A 20,519-nucleotide genomic window follows, 5' to 3' on the forward strand; every position below is an offset into this window, starting at 1 on the left:
GCTTTTTCCCAGGAAGAGCTGTGCCTTCTCCAAGTCTCCGGAGTTGAGTGCCCCAGCCCCTGGCTCTCAAAGGCTGCCCTTGTGGGTTTCAAAACAACCCACAGGCCTGCAGGCTGAGAACCTAGCCCCCGACCCCCCTATCTTTAGAAACCCAAGGTCCATTGCTAGCTAGAGTCAGCTATGGTAAAACCTAAAGAAATCATTTGGGGATGTTTTCAAATAGCGTCTGGTGGAACAAAAGAGCAATTCATCCTGCGTAGCTTTTAGTAATCTGCTTCCCATTCTGGGAATTAGATTGTTCAATTAAGCGAGAGGGCGTCAAGGCAGGCTGCATGACTCAAAAGTTTGCAGCATCCAAAATGTGGAAGAGAGGGGACCTGAGCCAGCTCCCTCCTGGCTGATCTGCCTCCTCTGCTGCCCCTCTACCCCTGTACCATTTCCAGTTTTCAAATTCCAGTTCAGAAAACAACCGCATCAATAAGAAGGCATGTGTGTTTGTGCCCCCCTGCTAGCTAGGGACCTCATGTAAGTGTTTCTTTAATGAAAAATTCAGAGCCTGGGGTGGACTGGGAAGAGCACACCATCTGCACTGGCCTACTTTCTCTCCTGTGTGGGCTTCACCCTTCTCATTCACCAGCTGCTGGGCATTTGGGTTGCTGTTGGGGGCAGTGGGCAAGGTGGTAGATATATGTCGCCTAGGAGACTCTTAATCTAGAAACAAGGTACTTGATGAACACCATGAGGTTTCCTTGCAGAATTTTGGGAGTGAGTGGGTACATCACAGTATTTGGTGGGGAGAAAGTCAAGCCCTTCAGTAGCTTCTCGAAGGATACAGGATACCGTCCCCAGATCCGCTTCAAAAATACTATTCAGGTGGAATTTGTAGGTCATTCCTTCATTGCCAGGGAACTCTACTTCTGTAGTGTAGAAGCCTTATCATGCATAAGCAGTCCTTGGGGAAATGTGGTAAAATGCAGCTGCCAGGGAGCTGTACAGAAAAGATTCAGACTCCGTGGGTCTGGGATGAGGTGCAGGAATTTTTGTATTTTTAGTAAGTGTTCCACAAAGGCTGTGCTCTTTGGCCCACTACTCTGTCATGATAATAGATATTCTTGAAGGTTTTATTTAATGGCCTGTAGGTCTTAAAAGAATTAAAGCCAGAAACTACTAAGACATAAGAAATGAAATAAAACACAAAAAACTGTTGCTGGGGCGCCTGGGTGGCTCAGTCCATTAAGCCTCAGACTTGGTTTCTGCTCAAGTCATGACCTCAGGGTCGTGAGAGTGAGCTGAGCACAGAGCCTGCTTGAGATTCTCTCTTTCTCTCCTTCTGCTCCTCCTGCTACTGCTCTCTCTCTAAAATAAATAAACCTTGAAAAAGCAAAAAACAACCTATTGTAGCTATGTGGCTGTCTCCTTCCTTAAATAACTTGGATTTTTTTTTTTGGTCTAACATACTAGTAGAGGGCAAAACTTATACACACTTACCTTTTTATCTGTAGTATTAGTCGTGCCTGGTACATAGTAGGTGCTCAATAAATGTGTATTTAAGTGGATTTTCCCACTTCTGGCTATAGGTCTGAAAGCTGGTTTCCTTTCAGGTGGGTCCACAGCTGCACACAGCCCAGTTTTGTTTGGGGGACTGCCGGATTTCTCCAGCAGGGACTGGGGCTGGAGGGAGCCTGTAGACCAGGGCTAATTGGTGTCATTGGATAATTAATGCAGAATCGGGCCCTGAGCAGATTCCCAGGGAGACAGACACTGAGGGAGGCTTTCATGCTTGGTGGGATGGGAGCTGCTTGCTCAAAGGACGTTCCCAGAGCGCTGAGGCAACCGGCGTGGTCCAGCGGGGGTGGTTTGGCAGCCAGAATGGGGTTCGTGGAGTGAGTTTGGAGGGGGTTTGTTTTGGTGCCATGGTTCTACACAATATGGAGCGTGGCAAGTTTGACTTTAAAGAAACACAAACCCCAGGCGTGGGCTCTGGGAGCCAGGCCTGTGTCAACCCTGAAGAATTGATGGTTCTGAAGGAAGACTGGGGCAGGAGGCACTGGCTCAGTGTAGCCAGGGGTCCTCCCCCTCCTGTGGATAGCCCATCTCTCAGCATGTTATTCAGGGCTCCCAGGGATACTCCTCTGTTTACCTTTTCTGCATTTCCCTTCTGATCCCCATGCTCCAGCATTCCCCAGGTATCCCATGCTCTGTGTTCTGGCTAATACCTCGATCTAAAACAACCTTAACTCCCTCTCTCTCCTGACTAAATCCCATCATCCTTCAAAGGTTAGCTCAAATATCACTTCTTCCAGAACACTTTCCCTGACCCCCTGTGTATCGGTCAGGATTGGTTGGGTTTTGCCACGATAACAAACACCTCCAAAGATCTCAGTAGCTTAAAGCAACAATGTTGCTTTCTTGATCACACCACATCTTGGACAAGGGGTAGCAGAAGGGCCTCATGAAGTCACTCAGGAACTTAAGCCTCTAGAAGCTTCATCTTGATACATACCCTGTCATGACAGCAACAGTAGGGAAAAGGGAAAGAGGGGAACTGCACCACCTGGCCCTGGAAGTGACACAGGTGCCACTGGCCAAAGCAAGTTCAGTGTTCACTCTTTAGTTCAGCAGGCCAGGGATGTATAATGCTTGTGCTGAGGGAGGGACCTGGAATGTGTATGGACAGTGCTACAGTCTCCTGGCAACCTTGAGATAGGCTAGATGCTTCCTGGTCTCTCCAGAGCCCCTACAACTTCCTCTCCTTGCCCCACTTACCATAAACCATCTACTAACTGGCCTGTCTTTTTCCCCATGAGTGAATCCATGAAGACAGAAGGCTAGGTCTTGTTCTTCTCTGGGGTCCCCATACCCAGCCCTGGGTTTGGCTCAGAGGAAGTGCTCAGCAAATAGTAAAGGGCAGGTGAATGAGTGGGTGGCCCATCCCTGCCCCTCTATAGCACTAGCTTTGCTGGGGGTTGGTCAGGGTGGGTTTCCAGCCTCCGTGACTCTCCCTACTCCCCTCTGCAGGCGCCGGGTCTTGGCCATCTCAGATGGGATTGAGCACATTGGGAACCTCCGCTGGGAGCTGGCCTTGTGTCTCCTGGCAGCCTGGACCATCTGTTACTTCTGCATCTGGAAGGGGACCAAGTCCACAGGGAAGGTAAGAGGTGCATCTTGAAGCAACAGCCATGGGCAGGGGAGGATATGAGCTGTCCTTGTGCGAGATCACACGTGAACTGTAGAGTGCCAGGGAGTTCACATTGCAAAAGGCAACTCTTCTGTGGGGTGGTAGGAGGAACACTGGACTGAGAGTCCACTCAGGAGCCCAGAGCTAGAATCCCAGGGTACCACTCACTTGCAGCACACCTCAGGGCTATTCAGTTCCCTTCTGAGCCTCAAGTTGCTCATCCGTGAAATAACAAAGCCCGTTCTGTCTTATGGAGAGCCATGCAAGGAAGGGGGAGGTAAAGTGCTTTGAACCCTGGAAGAAGTGCTAAACTACTACCATGGGATTTTGTAATGAAGACATGTGCTCCAGGCACATGCAAGGGCAAGAAATGCTGGCTGCCTACACTGATAGGCCCCGAGACCTCACCCACCTGGAGTCTGTGGAGGGAAGGGCAGATGCTTCCATCTTGTTACTGTGCTATCTATACCATGTAGCCTCCAGGACCTCTGTCTCCTTAGGAAAGAGAAATAGGAGGAGGCAGACAATCTCAATAGGCCTGGTCAGAAGGTTACCATGGACCACTGGCCAGAACCTAAGGCTTGGCCTCAGCTACCTGTCAGGGGGGCTTGAAACATAGAGTAGCAGGGGGATGTCTTTAGCAGAGCCATCTGTGCTGCAAGGATCAATACAGAGGTTGTAGGTAGCTCATAGACAAGTCCAGCCCACTTGTGTGTTTTATTTAAGAAAAGAAAGTAAAGAATTAGTTGCAAGCATTTAAAAATCCAGAGAGTTCATGGTGAAAAAGTAAATATGAGTCTGGTATCCTTTGGAAAGTTGAAAGGTTTGGTGACCTAGGGCCTGCATGCCTACACAGCAGCATTTGGCTGAGCTGAGCAGCAGCCACATCCTTCTAGGGATGCTCTGCTTGGCCACACTCCCCACCATTCCCTATTGCCCTGACCCTTTGGCTGAATGTCAGTGCCATTAGTGTCCTCATTTGTGCTGTTCTATTTTTTTCTTGTGGGAAAGAGGACATGAAGCTTTACTCACTTCTCGGTCACTTTGACCATGTCACTCCTTGCCTGCCTGTTTCCAGCAGGCATTTGCTCATCACCTTTATTCTAATCTGTTAGCTTGGTCAGGAGCTGGAGGTCAAACCTCCAAGGAAATGGGAACTTAACAACTCTGGGTCCTTTTACAAAAGATGGTTCCCTCAGCTGCCACAGTGGTAAGTGTTTGGCAGGTGGACATACCTGTTGGAGGGAAGTTAGGAGAGCAGAAAACAGATACCAACAAGCCCCCATGCTGTGAGCTCTAAGGGAGCTGAGGGTATACTAGAAAGGAATCATAATGTGCCCGGGGGGTGGGGTGTCAGAGAAAAGAGAACGGACACCCATGTCCTTTTGGCCAAGATGATTTTTCTGATCTTTGCTTTCTCTAGTTTATATCAGGAGAAAGCAATAGATAGCATGCAAGACCATGGGGAAGGGGAGGGAAAACTGAATGGGAAGGAATCAGAGAGGGAGACAAACCATAAGAGACTCTGGGCTCCAGGAAACAAACTTAGGGTTACAGAAGGGAGATGGGTATGGGGATAGGGTAATGGGGTGATGGATCTTGAGGAGGGTGTGTGTTGTGATGAGCACTGGGTGTTATATTCAACTAATGAATCGTTGAACGCTATATCAAAATCTAATGATGTACTATATGCTGACTAACTGTACATAATTTTTAAAAAGCAGTAGGATTTTTCTATTTTTCCAAATCTAAAAATCTGTGCATAATTGATATACTTCTTTAGACTATATACACTTTTTTCCTGTTCCCCTCTTTGCTGCCTCTTGTGGCTAAAGAGGAGGAGAAAGACTTGGAGGGCTGAAGACTTGGAGGGCTGAAAGTGTGGAATCAGGATTCACATCACAGGTCTGTCACTCACTAGCTGTGACCATAGCATGTCACTTAACTTCTTTGAGCCTCAGTTTCCCCTTATGCAAAATGGGGATTGATATGAGGCTTTTCTCACGGAGTGGTTGCCAATTATGGCAAGTGCTGAATAATGGGGTGATCTTAAAAAATCTTGTTATAAAGATAAAGTTTATTCATTTGAGAAGTAGTTTCTGGGTATCTATACCTAGCATTGTTCAGTGGATATCCAAAGATGAACAAAACACAGCCTTTACCTTCCCAGTTAACATATGTGAGAGGGCCTTGTGAATGGTAAAGGGAAGGGAGGAGGTGTCATGGTTGATACCATGATTGCTTCAATCAAGATTACAACTTTCCTGGGAGTCAATGCCAAGGCCAGTGGACTTGGCTGGGTGGCAGTTGTGTGTGGTGAGGTTTGAGGGCCACTGGACAAGATGTTAGTGCATGCCTGTGCTTGGGTTGTCCATGTGCACATTTGGCCTTGAGTTCTTGGGCCCAGGACATGGGCCTTACCAAAGTTTGGTTCCACCCAGCCCTCAGGAAGAAGCTGAGTCCCACAGTAGGCCACTTGCCATTGGTTGAGCCATCAAGCTTGTGTGTAGAGAATTCTAATGCAGGGACTGGGGTTTAAGAAAGGACCAGCAGGCTGCATTCTTGGAGATTTCAAAAGAAGCATATGGGAAGGCATGGGAGAGAACATTCATCCACAGCCTTCTGCTCCCTGCACACTCTGCCAGGAATTTTTCATCCACATTAGCACATCCCCACAACCTGGGGAGGTATTACCTCTTAGCCTCTGGAGATGAGACCCAGAGGCTAAGAGGTTCAGGAACCTGGGCTCAATTACTTGAAGACTTTGCACTGCAACACTGACCCAGAGCTGCTCCATCTTACCTGTCCTTAGACTTGATCAAATTTTAGGCTGTTGTGATGTTTTGAGTGATGTCCTTTTATACATTCTGCCTGAGCCTACTTGCTCTTGCCTCTAGTAGATATGGTAATGATGGCAACAGTCGAAGTGCTCGTGGTAGTAACAGATAATCATCACTGAGTGATTCACAGGCCCACTCCATTCTGATCATGAAACAAGCCCAGGAGACAGGGGCAATCATTATCTCTGTTCCAGATGAGGAAACTGAAGCTTGTGGGAGGAAGTAAGTAGCTTGCTTAAGGACCCTTGGATAGGAAGCAGACCCCACGTCTTGGTGACCATATAGTCTGTGCCTTAGATGAGTGTACCGTCCTGCCTGTCACCTGTGATGTAGGGACAATGACAGTTTTCTTATGGGCTGGTTATAATGAGGCAGTTAATGAGCTAGCTTAGCACACTGTGGGTGCTTAATGGTTGTTGGTTGCCAGTGGATCTAGATGGTGCTTTTAAGGGAAATACTGAAGTCAGATGAGCCAATGCAGCATTTTTCCTGAAGGCTTCGTTTCAAGGGTTCTTCCCCCTATACTATGCTCAAGACCAGGGTTAGCATCCAGGATGGGATGTGGTTTTCCAGAGCTGCTTGATTTCTTAGAAATTATCTGGTCCATCCCCTCCCTTATTTTATCACTCAGGAAACTAAGGCTCAGAGAGCAGAAGCGACTTACCCAAGGTCATGCAGTAAATGACCACTGTCAGGTCAGGAACTGGAGCCTGGTGGCCCAACTTGTCAGCTGTTTATAAATGATGAGATTCTGACAGTTTTAGGGGACCAGGAGTCTCTGATCGGCACACGGTATCTTCTTAAGAGAGGGGGTGATTCTTTTCTTACTGTTTATTGTGCACCTCTTCTTGGACACAAGCCCAGAGTCCAAAGGTTTTTTAGGTTCTGTACAAAAACAGCTAAGAATAAACACAGGTCATCTGAGTCTCCCTGAGTGGGCAGCTGCCACCCCTGTCTCTTGCTTGTGGGGCCCTGGCCAGAGCCGCTTTCATGAGGCTGTCCAAGGAAGGAGAACCCTGTTTTTCTGCTCTTCTCCAGGACATGGCTGAGTTCCAGCCCACTTCCCATACTCAGACCTCAGCAGAAATTCTAAAATTTCACTAACTTGAGAAAAGTTTCCTGGTCCCCTCTTTTATCTAAGGGAAAAACAATAACCCCAGCTTTAGCTTAAGATTCAGCAAACTTGACCCCTGCTCCTAGAGGCAGACATTGCAGTCCTGGCCTGTTAGCAGGTGACTAAGAGGAGATTTGGGATCAGTTCACAAATGAGTAGATCACAGATGAATCTGTGACAGGGTCCCAGGTGAAGGCCCAGCCCCACTCCCGCAGCTCAACAGGCAGCACGTGGGCTCCCGAGTCTGCTCTGGCATTAGCATCCCCCAACCCTGCCCCACCACTGATAGTCTCTGCAGATGTCCTTTGGGGCTGTCCTCTTCCACACCACATTCAAGTGCTTTACAGTCCTCTGATGTCACAGAATCCAGCATTTGGTATCTCCCCAGGGTCAGAGTGAGCAACCTTTCAGAAAAAGCTGCTCTAGTTTGGAGATACTGTGTTCCAGCTTCAGAATGTAGCAAGGTGCCACATCCTGTTCTTAATAAGCATTTGTGGAATGAATGAATTCTCCCTGCACCTGGGCGCTCCCCACAAGGTACTGGGATGCTGTAGAGGGGATGGTGAGCCATCTTGTCCCTATAGAGTGTGCAGCCTAGCAGGGCAGGCACAGACAGATAAGCAACTGCAATTCAGTGTATTAGTGCTAGCATTCACAATAGGACAGTTGGAGAATCAGAACCTACAAATGTTGGGGTTCTGATGGCTGAGAATTGGCTCTGGAATATTAGAGTGTAGCTTGTCCAAGCTGGGAGACATGTTGGTTTTTAATTTCAAACCCTATTTTATAAATAAGGCAGTAAAGGCCCACAGAGGTTGCACGGTTTGCCTAAGACCACCCTGTTTGGAAGGAGTGGTGCTGGGATTCAAGCCCAAGTCTGTCTGCCTTCCCTAAGCCTGAGCCTCCTCTGTTCTCATGCCCCCCGCTGGAGACCTTATGCAGGCTCAGTGTGAACACGTTGATTATAGTTCTCCGCACATGGTAGGTACTCAGAAAGCTGTTTATTTCACCCACCCCAGTCCAACAGCTATGGTTTTAGTTCTGCACAGTGATCTTTTTATCTCTTTAGACACTAGTGGAAATGCTAGAAATCTGGATTAAAAAAATAAGTAAAAACCTTTCTCAATTATTTATTAAATTTTGCAAAGATGCAGGATCCTAAGATACTTGCTTGCTTTCTTTTCTTTTTTTTTTTAAGATTTTATTTATTTTTCAGACAGAGAGATCACAAGTAGGCAGAGAGGCAGGCAGAGAGAGGGGGGAAGCAGGCTCCCCACCAAGCAGAGAGCCCGATGCAGGGCTCGATCCCAGCCCCCTGAGATCATGACCTGAGCTGAAGGCAGAGGCTTTAACCCACTGAGCCACCCAGGCACCCCAGATACTTGCTTTCTTTAGGAGGAAACTTCCAGGCTATTTGTACCTTGTCAGCCTCTGGATGATGAACAGTTTTACTCTGGATAATTGAAATCAAGTGACCACAACTTGGAGACATCTTTGTGATTTTTCTGTGTCCTTCGTTTTTGTAGTTTGTTTTTTAAAGACTTTATTTTTTTCCCTCTCTTTTTAAAATTTTTAAAAAGATTTTATTTATTTATTTGTCAGAGAGATAGAGAGAGTACAGACAGGCAGAGTGGCAGGCAGAGGGAGATGCAGGCTCCCTGCAGAGCAAGGAGCCCGATGTGGGACTCCATTCCAGGATGGTAGGATCATGACCTGAGCTGAAGACAGCCGCTTAACCGACTGAGCCACCCAGGCATCCCAAGACTTTTATTTTTTAGAGCAGCTCTAGCTTTACAGCAAAACAGAACAAGAGGTACAGAGACTTCCCATATATCCCCTGCCCCTACACATGTGTAACCGCCCCGAGATCAAAATCCCCCACCAGATTTGGGCATTTGCTGTAACTGATGAAACTACAGATGCCTCATCATCACGCAAAGTCCATAGTTTCCAAATGCCTCACTCTTGTTGGTGTACATTCTGGACATTTGGATGAATGTATAATGACAGGTATCCACCCTTAGAGTATAATACAGTATTGCCCTAAAATTCTTTGTGCTCCCCCTTTCCGTCTCCCCTGCACGCAACCCCTGGCAACCCTTCATCTTTTGACCATCTCTGTAGCTTCTGCTTTTCCAGAATGTCAAATCATTGGAACCATACAGTATGTGGTCTTCTCAGATTGGCTTCCTTCACTTAGTAATGTGCATTTAAGGTTCCTCCATGTCTTTTGATAGCTTTCTTTTTAGTACCAAATAATATTCCATTGTCTGGGTGTGCCACAGTTTATCCATTCACCTTTTTAAAAATTGGCTTAGTTGAGTATAGTTGACACACAGTGTTCTATTAGTTGCAGGTGTACAACATCGTGTTTCAGTATCTTTATGTGTTACACTGTGTTCGCCACATGTGGAGCTGCTGTCACCACAGGACACTGTTGTAATACCATTGACTGTAATTCCCTGTGCTTACCTTTCATGCCTGGGACTTAGTCATTCTATCCTGTATCTCCCATCCCCCTACCCTGCCTCCCCTCTGGCAACCATCAGTTTGTTCTCTGTATGTATGTATATGATTCTGGTTTTTGTTAGTTTATTCATTTGTTTTGTTTTTTATTTTATTTTTTAAATGATTATTTATTTATTTATTTGACAGAGATCACAGGTAGGCAGAGAGGCAGGCAGAGAGAGAAGGAGAAGCAGGCTCCCCGCGGAGCAGAGAGCCCGATATGGGGCTCAATCCCAGGACCCCGAGATCATGACCTGAGCTGAAGGCAGAAGCTTTAATCCACTGAGCTACCCAGGTGCCCCTGTTTTGTTTTTTAGATTCTATATATAAGCAAAATCATGGTATTTATCTTTTCTGTCAGACTTATCACTTAGCATAATACCCTCTAGGTCCATCCATGTTGTTGGAAATGGTAAGATTTCATTCTTTTTACAGCTGAGTAATATTCCATTCCAGCTTCTTTATCCATTCATTTATTGATAGACACTTAGGTTGCTTTCATATCTGAGCTATTGAAAATACTGTTGGAATAAACACTGCAGTGCCTATCTATTCGCCTATTGATACACATTTTGGGTACTTCCAAGATTGGCAGTGATGAATAAAACCATTATAAACATTCGTGTGCAGATTTTTGTGTGGACATAAGTTTTCAACCTTTGGATAAATACCAAGGAGGGTGATTGATGGATGGCATGGTGAGAGTTTTGTTTTGTTTTAAGATTTATTTACTTACTTATTTTTGAGAGAGAGCACAGTGGGGGGGGTGCAGGGGGGTGCGGAGGGAGAGAGAAATTCGGATTCCGCATGGAGTGCAGAGCCCAATGTGGGTCTCTGTCTCAAGACCCTGAGATCACAACCTGAGCCGAAACCAGGAATTGGATGCTTAACCGATTGTGCCACCCAAGGATCCCAAAGAGAGTTTTGTAAGAAACTGAATCTATCTTCCAAAGTTGGCTGTACCATTTTGCATTCCCACCAACAATGAATTATGCTTTATATGCTCACCATCATTTTGTGCTGTCAGTGTTTTGGAGTTTGGCCATCCCAATAGGTATGTAGTAGTGTCTCATTGTTTTAATGTTTAGTTATCGATGACATTATGAAGAACATCTTTTCATATGTTTACTTGTCATCTGTGTATCTTCTTGGTGAGGTGTCTGTTAGGGTCCTGGGCCCATTTTGTAATGGGGTTGCCTTTTCATTGTTGAGTTTTAAGGGTTTTGGGGTATTTTAGATATGTGCCTTGCAGCTGTTTTCTTCCAGTCTTTGGTGTGTCTTCTCACTATCTTGACATTATCTTTAGCAGAACAGAAATTTTTCATTTTAATGTAATGTATCCTATCAACTGTTTGATGGATACTGCCTTTAGTGTTGTGTCTAAAAAGTCGTGGCTAGGGGGTGCCTGGGTGGCTCAGGGGGTTAAGCCTCTGCCTTTGGCTCAGGTCATGATCTCAGGGTCCTGGGATGGAGCTCTGCATCGGGCTGTCTGCTCAGCGGGGAGCCTGCTTCCCTTTCTTTCTCTCCCTACTGCTCTTCCTACTTGTGATCTTTCTCTCTCTCAAATAAATACATAAAAATCTAGAAGAAAAAAAAAATCATGGCCGGGGCTAGGTTTTCTCCAGTTATCTTCTAGGACCCTTATAGTTCTGTGTTTTATATTTAGGTCTGTGATCATTTTGAGTTACTTTTTGTGAAGGATATAAGTGAAGTCTGTTCTAGATTTATTTTTTACATGTGGATGTCCATTTGTTGAAAAGACCAACTTTGCCCTGTCCTTTTTTGTTTGTTTTTGTTTTGTTTTTTAATTCATCAACCAAATTCATCTTGACCACCCCTGACACCCATTCTTCCTCCAAGTTATTTTTGACATCGTCTCCCTTTCTGTCTCATGCAGTTATTGACCGAGTCTCCTTTTGTAATCTCCCTGGCAAACATCCTGTCCTCTCCGTTTTTGTTGTCCATTCATCTACTCACTCACCCACACATGCAACAAATATTGAGCCTTTGGTGGCTCCCCAGTACCTCCAGAGTGAAAATTGCTCTTAGAATTTCCCACTTGTACAAACATATTGCTGACATGCAGAATAATACAAATGGCTGTGTATTCTATGAAACAGCAATTTCAAATAAATTCTTTGTGTTCCTGTCTTCATTCTGTTTTATCAAGTGATAGCATGTGAAGCAATGTCATGGTTTTGCAATATTTTCTCAATACCTCCATGCATATTTGTTGAAGATGGAAAAATCTGGTCATTACTAGTTGTCCTTCTTTTGTGGCTTTGCTAAACCTTAGTCTAATTTAGGGATTAACCAAATCAGGCCAATGGCCTGTTTTTATAAATAAAGTTTTATTGGAACACAGCCACATCCATGTCTATAAGCAGAGTTAAGTGCAACAGAGTTAAAGTGTTGTGACAGAGACTGTGTGATCCACAAAGCCTAAAATATTCACTGTTTGGTACTTAACAGAAAACGTTTGTGGATCTGTAATCTGTTAAACTAACTCCGGCAGACTCCTTGCCATTTAACAAGAAACTAACATAAACAGCTGTCACCCAAAGCATGTTCCGATTCAAACACTGCAAAGCTACAGTGATAATTGCAATGGGGAACTCTTCTCAAAAATCCTTAAAATCTCACCCCCAACATTTTCAGCCCCCAAATGTGCTATTTCTTGTATCCAAATGCTCACTTGGTATAGATGTTGCTCATTCACTCATGCATCCTGTAAGTGTCTGTTGCACACTTACTTTGAGCCAGGTACCAGGGTGGGGCTCTTTGCAGTGGTGAGAGAGCCAGACCATGATGCTTACAGCCTGATGGGGGAGATAGAGAATGAGCAAGTCATTGAAATGCAGCGGATGCTGGGAGAAGAAAGAACAAGGGCAGGAGGCACCTTGAGTGGGGGTGTCCATCTGTGATGGGAAGGATGAGAAGGGATTGGCCAGGTGAGCGGTATTCGTGAAGTTCTCAAATGGGAACGACCTTGTTAAGGTGCAGCTGAGCAAGTTGGGGCCCAGACAGAGTCAGGGGTGGCAGGAGATGGGGCAGGAGACATCGGCAGGGGTCAGACCTTGTAGGCTGTGGGGAAAGCTCGGGATTTTATTCTGAGTGTGATGGAGGGCCACGGAATGTTCTTAAGCAGGAGTAGCATAATCTGAATTTCATCCTGAAAAGCTGGCTCTGGCTGCTTGTTGTGAATGGATGGGTGGGAGAGAGAGAGGTTGTAGGAGCTGTGTTAGCAGGTGACCAAGGCGGAGGTGGCAGCGGAGTAGAAAGAATCAGTCACATCAAATGCCTTTTGGTGTAACATCCTTGTTCTGTGGGGGTAGAAGTTTCAAGAACTTGTAGGCGTTCAAGAACTTGTAGTACTTTGACTTTTGAATGGGGGTGGCTCTCCCCAGCCTCTGCCTTCTGCAGGCAGCCATCCTGCTCCCCAGATAGGGTGTCCCCTCATGTTGCCCCCACTCCCTCCCCAGCCGGCTCCTGTCCTTTGCTCTCTCCTCTGCCCAATTTCTTCTGTCCTCCTCTCTGTGGATGATTTATGGATTTTTCCCCCTCGTTTCCTGGTCTCCAGGAGCAGAGGTTGAGAGGGGAGGGCACAGCAAAAACAATTCTGGTCCCTTCCCCGCCCCTTGCTATTGCCGCTTTAAAGGAAGCTGCAGGATTAGCTGGGATTTTAAGAAGAATCCTGCCTTTTCACTGCTTTGGGGCTCTGTTTTTATTCTTTTCAGAACTCTAGGACACCAAGGCAGGAGAAAAGAAAACACACACACACACAGACGCACTCACACAGAAACAGCTGCAAATAGCTTTGAATTGATTTTTTTTCCCCCTTTCCTTTCCTTCATTCACCAACAAGTAGAGGAATTGGAGGTGGCACAAGGACTCTTAAACAGCCCGCATCATCTGCATGATGATGATAGCAAAGCAAATGCTTTATGTGGCACTTTGATCCAGACCCTGTTCTAAAGCCCTCGTGACGTTAACCCACTGAGTCCCCACAACAAGCCTGTGAGAGAGGTGTGACTGTCATTCCCATTTTGCAGATGAGAATACCAAAGTTCACAGTGCTTAAGCTGTGTGCCCTAAGATCTTGGGGCACCAGAGCCCATCACGGTGGGGAAGGAGCATGGTGGGGCCTCTGGGCAGGCGAGGGCACCTACTCCAGGCAGCCTGCCCTAGAGCTGCCTCAAGGAGGCACAGCTTTGAGGGGCCCTTGGAGGCTCCTCCCTGGAGTGCCTGCCTTTTTCTCCACCGCCTCCCCTCATATTAAGGCGTGTTGGAGCCGCCAGCAGGAAAACGACCAGGAGCCCCACACAGAAAATTTATTCTTCGGGAGCACCCTATAAAGTGGCTAATGGATTCAATGAGGCATAAAGCAGGAGTAAAGGGAGCAGGGGAAATAAAAGGGAAAGATGTATGAAAGGGAAGAGAACAGGCCCAGGGAAGGAACTGGGCAGCGCTGTCTCTCGGCCCTCAAGTGGCCTTTGTTGCCGCCCGAAGTGAGTGGGGCCGGCGTTGGTGGCAGGGCTGTCCCAGCGGCCCGGCTGATGTCCGCATTCAGAGCGGAAACTAGAACACTCATGAGAAGCATGCAGAGAGCCGGCGGCCGGCGTGGGGCGAGCCCTGCCCTCGGGCCCCCAGAGCCCGAGGACACCCCAGGCCACTGCGGAGAGGTTTTGGTGCCCAGTGGGGAGTGCTTCTCCCACAACTGTGGTTTGGGAAGAGCCACAGATTGTCACATTAAGTCAAAAGAGTTTAGCGTCTTGATTCAAGCCTTTCTTTGGCCTTGACTGACAGCGCTTCACCTTTAGCGGGAACCCTGGCAGCGAGGAGACTTGGAAAGGAGGGAAGCTTTGGGACTCAGTAATACCGTCTTTATTAAAGCACAAAGGCCCCCCAAAGTCTGAGTGGTTGCTGGATGGGAGGGGTTCTGCAGGGGCTGGCCGCCTCCTGAGAAAACCCGTTGGAGCACTGCAAGGGGGACCTAGGCAGGGGCGACGGGCACTCTTAACCCGTGGGGAGCAGAACGCCTCCGGTCCCCAGCACTCGGTGGAGCGGCCCACGTGTGTGGCCTCCCTGGGAAACGGGAACCCACCCTCCCTGATGGCAGGCGTAGAAGAGTCGAAGTGGCTTTGCTCTCTGTGTGAGACAAAGCACACTGCTTTTGGAGAACAAAACCAGAAGCGAGTGGCTACTCGTTTTGTGCCTCTTGAATATCAGCACTGTGCTAGGCACTCACAAAGAGCTGTGTGCTGTGTATCCTGCCTTCAAGAATCTGGCAGAGGAGAGGAAGACGACAATGAAGAGGAGTAGATAGAATAAGCCACCTTTTGGAGTCAAGAGTCGCACCCTACCTTGCAGACTATGTGACAGAGTGCAGGCCACCATTGCCTTCTCTGGCTATTCACACACTTCCTCTTGCAGGGCCTCAGTTTCCCCTTCTGCCAAAGTTAGGGTGACACATGCAGTGACAGGTCAGTGGCTGTGCAGGTGTCACTCATGAGATAACAATTGAGGCGGGGGTGGGGGGCGGCAGTCAGAGCCTGCTGGAGACAGGAGAAGGACCTGGGATCGGGTCTAGGAGGTTCTGGGCAGGGGTGGTGAGGGAAGGGTGATGCGCATAGGCCCAAAGGGGTTTCCGGGGGAGCACTGAGAGGTGATGTGAGCTGGGTGAAAGTCACCCAGCCGGTATTGTAGCAGCGGCTATTTCAAAGCAAAAAATGGTCTCTCCCCACATGCTGCCTTTTGATGCTTATATACGTGTAACCATAGCTTATACCCTGTTTAATCATAAGAGGATGTAATTTAATATTTTACATTTTCATTTAACAGTCCTTCCCAAAGTATGTTCCCTCATTTTGCCATAGTATGATTTCTAAATTCCACTGAGTAAATATCCCATTACTTAATAAGCTACTCTGTGACCACTGGGCTCTTAGGATACTTCACAGTTTTCCTCCATCGTTGAAAATGCTAAAGGAAATACTTTATTCATATGGTTTTCCTTCCTTCTGGAAGGTCATTTTGAAGGGAAGGTTAAAAGGGGTGAAACCTAAAAAAAAAAAAAAAATTTTAATTAAAAAAATTTTTTTTTAAAAAAGGGGGTGAAATCTCTGCCCAAATCACCGGTCTCATCCATCCAGAAAACCTCTGTCCACTACCTGCCTCCCCCAGCAAGGCAGGTACCCCCTACCAACTCCCCCGTCACATCTGGTTCACTTCCCTCTGCCCTGACCTTCTGGCCATTGCTGACGGTCCATCTCGAATCCCTCCTTGGCATTTGGGAAGTGCTAGCATTGGATGGAGGAGATTTAAGTTTCCTTCGCTCCAAACAAGTCTTCCCTCACACGTGCTTCCCTGTCTCTATGCCACTCTATGCACGACCAGTCCTCCCTGTGTCCCTGGCAGTAATGGGCATTGGCTAGGTAATGGGCAGCACCATGCCTTCTTCCAGCTCCTGCTTCCTCATCCACTGTTTTTCTGCCCCTCCCTGATGCCTCTTTTTCCTCCAGGAAGCCTTCCAGACCCCCTCCACACTCATCCTACTTGGCCGTCTCTTAACTCCTCCGCTGGCTCTTGATGGCAGCAGCACACAGCGGCCCCAAGTTTGCCTGTCATTGCCTCATGCCTGCCAGGCTTTTGGGCTCAGGGAGACTTCTTAGTTTGAGAGACAAATATTTATTAAGCATGCCCTGTACCTGGGACTACAGATATCAACCCTAAACAAGTTAAGAGGCTGGAGTGTCGGCAGGCAAGTAAACAGGCAGTTATGAAACATCCCTGTGCTGGGGATGGTCCTGGGGAAGCAGTGGCATCCAAGCTGGGTGGTTATTAATTACCCCAGGGCAGAGGAGAAAGGGGAGTCCAGGAAAAAGGAACTGCATAAAAGCCAAAAAGCTGGCTTACATCCTTTTCCCCTTCCTCCTCTCTTCCATTTTCCTTCTGTCTTTTACTCTGTCCCTTCTTCTTCCCTCCTCCTCCTTTGGTGAGTGACATCCATTGCTTGTCAGGGGCTCTTGTGCATTTCTTTATCCCTAGGGTAAGCCACTTGGTAGGTGCTAGGAGAGTTCGCTTATTAGTTGATCCAGTCAGCTGACAAGTATGCAATGCCTGTCATGTGCTAGGATCTGTTTGATTGATTGGGGTGAAAGTTCCAAAGTATTTCCTGACAGTCATACAACCAAGCCCTGTTTCCTGCAACCCCCCTCCCAGTGGCTAGGAAAACAGCAGAAAGAAGACCTGTCTTGGGGGAGAGGAGTGAAAAATGTGGCAGTGTCCCTAGGAATTGTGTGTGAGCCCAAGTGTGCAGCAGTAGGTGTGAGACCTTTGTCTAAGGTCCAGCAGCAAAGGGAGGGTGATCTCACAGGTCTAGAGAGGGGATGCGGGGAGATGGTGTCCCAGAAGCTATGGAGTCAGATTGACCCAGGTTCAAAGCTCGGGTCTTTGCCCTAAGCTGAGTAAATGATTTACTGTTTACTGTGCACCAGACATTGGGGTGGGCATTCTACATTCATTATTTAAGTTAACCTTCACAACGGACTGTCAGGTGAGTGTTAGCAAATCCACTTTATAATTGAAGACACTGGGGCCCACAGGTGCACAGGGCCACGCAGCTGTTGGAGGAGTCAGGATTTGAAAGCAGGTCTGAAAAGGGGATCTGAGAACCACAGTGTTCTTTTCACTAGTGTATGTGGAGCTCTGAATAAGTGTTGGCTCCCTTCCTGACCTAGGCGAATATTCATCAGCCCAAGCACTAACCATGTGCTTGGCACCATTGGTGGGTGACATGGAGGTAGGTGGGCAGGAGAGAACAGAGCTGAGTGGTCCTGAGTTTGAACTGAAGCTCTGCCCTGTAGGTCTGGGCATGGCCCTTTCTTTGCCTCTGAGCTTTCCTCGACCGTCACTGGGGACAATAGGAGGACTCATGTCAGTGGGTCACTATACGGCTTAACTGAGGTGAGGCATGCAAATATTGTCACACGGGACACACCCAAATTGCTGTTGTTTTTATTTAATTGCTTGTGATTTTTATAAACCTATTCTCTATCTTAAAATAGTTCTCGGTCTAGTGGAGAAGGAAGACTGGATTCCCTGACTCGAAGATAATTAACACAATTTTGTAGTATAGATTAGCTGTTCCAATAATGGTACTGTCCTGCTGGTACAGAGCTTGGATAAGGAAGCTCCTGTGGTCCAGAGTGGTCTGGAAAGGCCTTTTGGAAGAGGTAGGACGTGAGCTTCACTTTGAAGGATAGGCAGGTAGAGGGCTGAGCTGGGCCTTCCATGGAGCAGGGGTAAGGATAAGGAGAGTCAAGGGTGGCTGTGGAAATTGGGAGGCCATAGGGAAGGCCAGATTTCAAGGGAAGGGAGCACAAGTGCCAGACTGGGGTCACATGGGCAGTGGAGATCCATAGAGGGTCCTTGAGCAGGGGTATATTTTGGGAAAGTGGAGGGGACACCTACAGGCCTCATACTGTGTGCTTTGTAGTGGCATCTGCTTTCTTCCTTCCCGTCTGACAACCCCCTAAGTGTAATGAACTAGAGCCCACCAGTGAGAACACTGAAGCAGAAAGCAAATGTAATCTTTATCCTGAATCACAAGTCTATGTGTCACAGTCAGGATCAACCCAATATCTTGCCAATAGTGTTATCAACACCAGGAGGCAAAGGCTCACTCCAGGCTGCGTCTGAGACCTTTACAACCCATCCCCAACCTGTGCTGCTTCAGCCTCTCACAGACTCTGCAATCTTTGGGTATGAAGAATATGTGCAGTACTGCCTTTACCACCCTGAAATGCAATTCATAATCTACCTACACAGATAAGTTCAAGAAAGCTGATATAATAGCCCAGCTATATTTTAAAGGAAAAGCAAAAAGGAAGCAATGCATAAAACAACATGTGTTTCAGCACGTAAATGCTCAGGCACACCACAAAGGCGATAGTGTCGTCTGGTGCTGGCAACAACCTGGCATGAATTCATCTGGATAGAAGGCAAGAGAGCCAAGTTGCCGTAGGATGTTACCAATATGTTTTCTTCTGTCATTGACATCTTGAAATAAGAGCTACATTAGGGAATCAGCATGAATGCAACAGCTACAGATGTGGACTGATGGAAGGGGGTTGCACTGACCACCACTGGAGCTCCATCTGTGGCCTTGTCGTTAGTGATAGGATTTTCTGCAACATGAATAATATTAACACTCGATAAGGAAAGAGTACAGTCTACCCTCAATTTACATGGGGATTGTGTTTCTGGAAAATTCAGTTTCCAGAGGCAGGGGAGAGAGAGAGAATCCTCAAGCAGACTCTCTGCTGAGTGTGGAGTCTGATGTGGGGCTCAGTCCAAGGACCCTGAGATCGTGACCTGAGCTGAAATCAAGAGTTATATTGTTAACTAACTGTGCCACCCAGGTGCCCCTGTAAAATTCAGTTTATTTTAAAATGAAGTAAAATATACTTTGAAGTTATTTGTAGAGCAGTTAGTTTCTAGGCTTAATAATTATAAACACCCCCCCATACACCCACACATGAATGTCCAGTGGTGCATTTGGAAATCATGAGAAACAGAGCATTTCTTGTTATGTGGGGACTGTCCCATGCATTGCAGGATTGCCAGCTTTCTTACCCTTTGGTTATTAAATGCTGTATCTTAATCTTTATGATGTATGTCCTCAAATGGCCCATAAGTCTCCAGGTTACCCCTTAGATACCAGTACTGTTGTTGTGACATCCACCAACTCACATTATGTTGTTTAATCTTTACAACAATCTGTTGAGTAGGTATTTTCATTCCCGCTGTTGGGTGTGCACTTTGAGAGTTAGACAGGTGCTGTCCCCTGCTCATGATCACAGAGCTAGAACTGGAACCCACTTCATTTGTCTGCCTCACCATGGCATTTAATACTACATTAGTGTTATATGGAACCGTATGTTTTAAGATGAATTCAGCATGCATTTATTAAACACCTACTAGATTACAGACACTGGTAATTCTTGGAGACACAGAAGCAAATGTCTAAGACGCAGTCCACGTGTAACACATGAGAGAGAGGGAACATCTCTCAGGAATGTAATAGAAAGAAGTTCACCATGGCCAGAGCGTCTATTCCTTGACAGGGAACGGAGAGCAGCAGGCTGGATTGACAGGCAGGGACCAGCTCAGGAGGGGTTTGTAGGCGAGCCTTGTCAGAAGATGAAAGTAGTGGTGAGAAACTGAAAGGCTAAATGCAGAGATATGACCAGGGTTTCTTATAAAAAGGCCCCTTTGACTGTGGTGTGGAGAATGGGTAGATGGGAGCTGAGGCTGGATCCCACCGTGGTGGTTCAGCAGGACATGATGGCAGCCTTGCGGTGGAGAGAAGAGGACGGGTTTGAGAACAAGAGTGAGCATCAGCCCCCGCACCCTGGGACTGAATGTAGAGGGGGAAGGGGACAGAGACATCTATAAGGAAACTCAGTTTCCTGGTTCAAGTGCATGGTGCCCAGTGCCACTGCTGGCTGAGATGGGGGACATGGCAGGAGGACGAGGCATAGCTGGAGCTGAGGGAGATCACTGTCATGTCTGTAACGCCGGTGGCACCACAAGTAGAGGTTGTCTGCACCATGGACAGGGAGGTCGAAATCCCAGGAGAGAGGGGTGTGCAGTGAGGGGTCAGCATGTATCTCAGGGCTTCTTTACCTGGGATCCACTGAAGCTTCAGGGGGCCACCAAACCTTTTGGAATTGCAAAAAATTATGGGACACACTCTTCTAGGATGAGGGTTCATAGCTATCTTCTAATTTTTGAAGGAGCTTTTGTCCCCGAAATGTTGAGAAACTTCTGATATTCCAAATCTCATCTGATCTAAGTTACACCACTATTTTATATG

General features: G+C 47.1%; 1 protein-coding gene across 1 annotated transcript in view; it reads left to right on the top strand.

The window, feature by feature from the left end:
* Nucleotides 1-20,519, top strand: part of SLC6A11 (solute carrier family 6 member 11) — a 129,113-nt gene that overhangs the window by 24,680 nt on the left and 83,914 nt on the right. Inside the window, exon 5 of the mRNA XM_004738533.3 lies at nucleotides 3,019-3,151. Coding sequence (XP_004738590.1) covers nucleotides 3,019-3,151 — 133 coding nt within the window. The remainder of the gene's footprint in view (nucleotides 1-3,018; nucleotides 3,152-20,519) is intronic.

The sequence above is a fragment of the Mustela putorius genome, unplaced genomic scaffold, assembly GCF_011764305.1.
Source record: "Mustela putorius furo isolate JIRA1106 unplaced genomic scaffold, ASM1176430v1.1 tig00003850_pilon_pilon_pilon, whole genome shotgun sequence".
Lineage (NCBI taxonomy): Eukaryota > Metazoa > Chordata > Mammalia > Carnivora > Mustelidae > Mustela > Mustela putorius.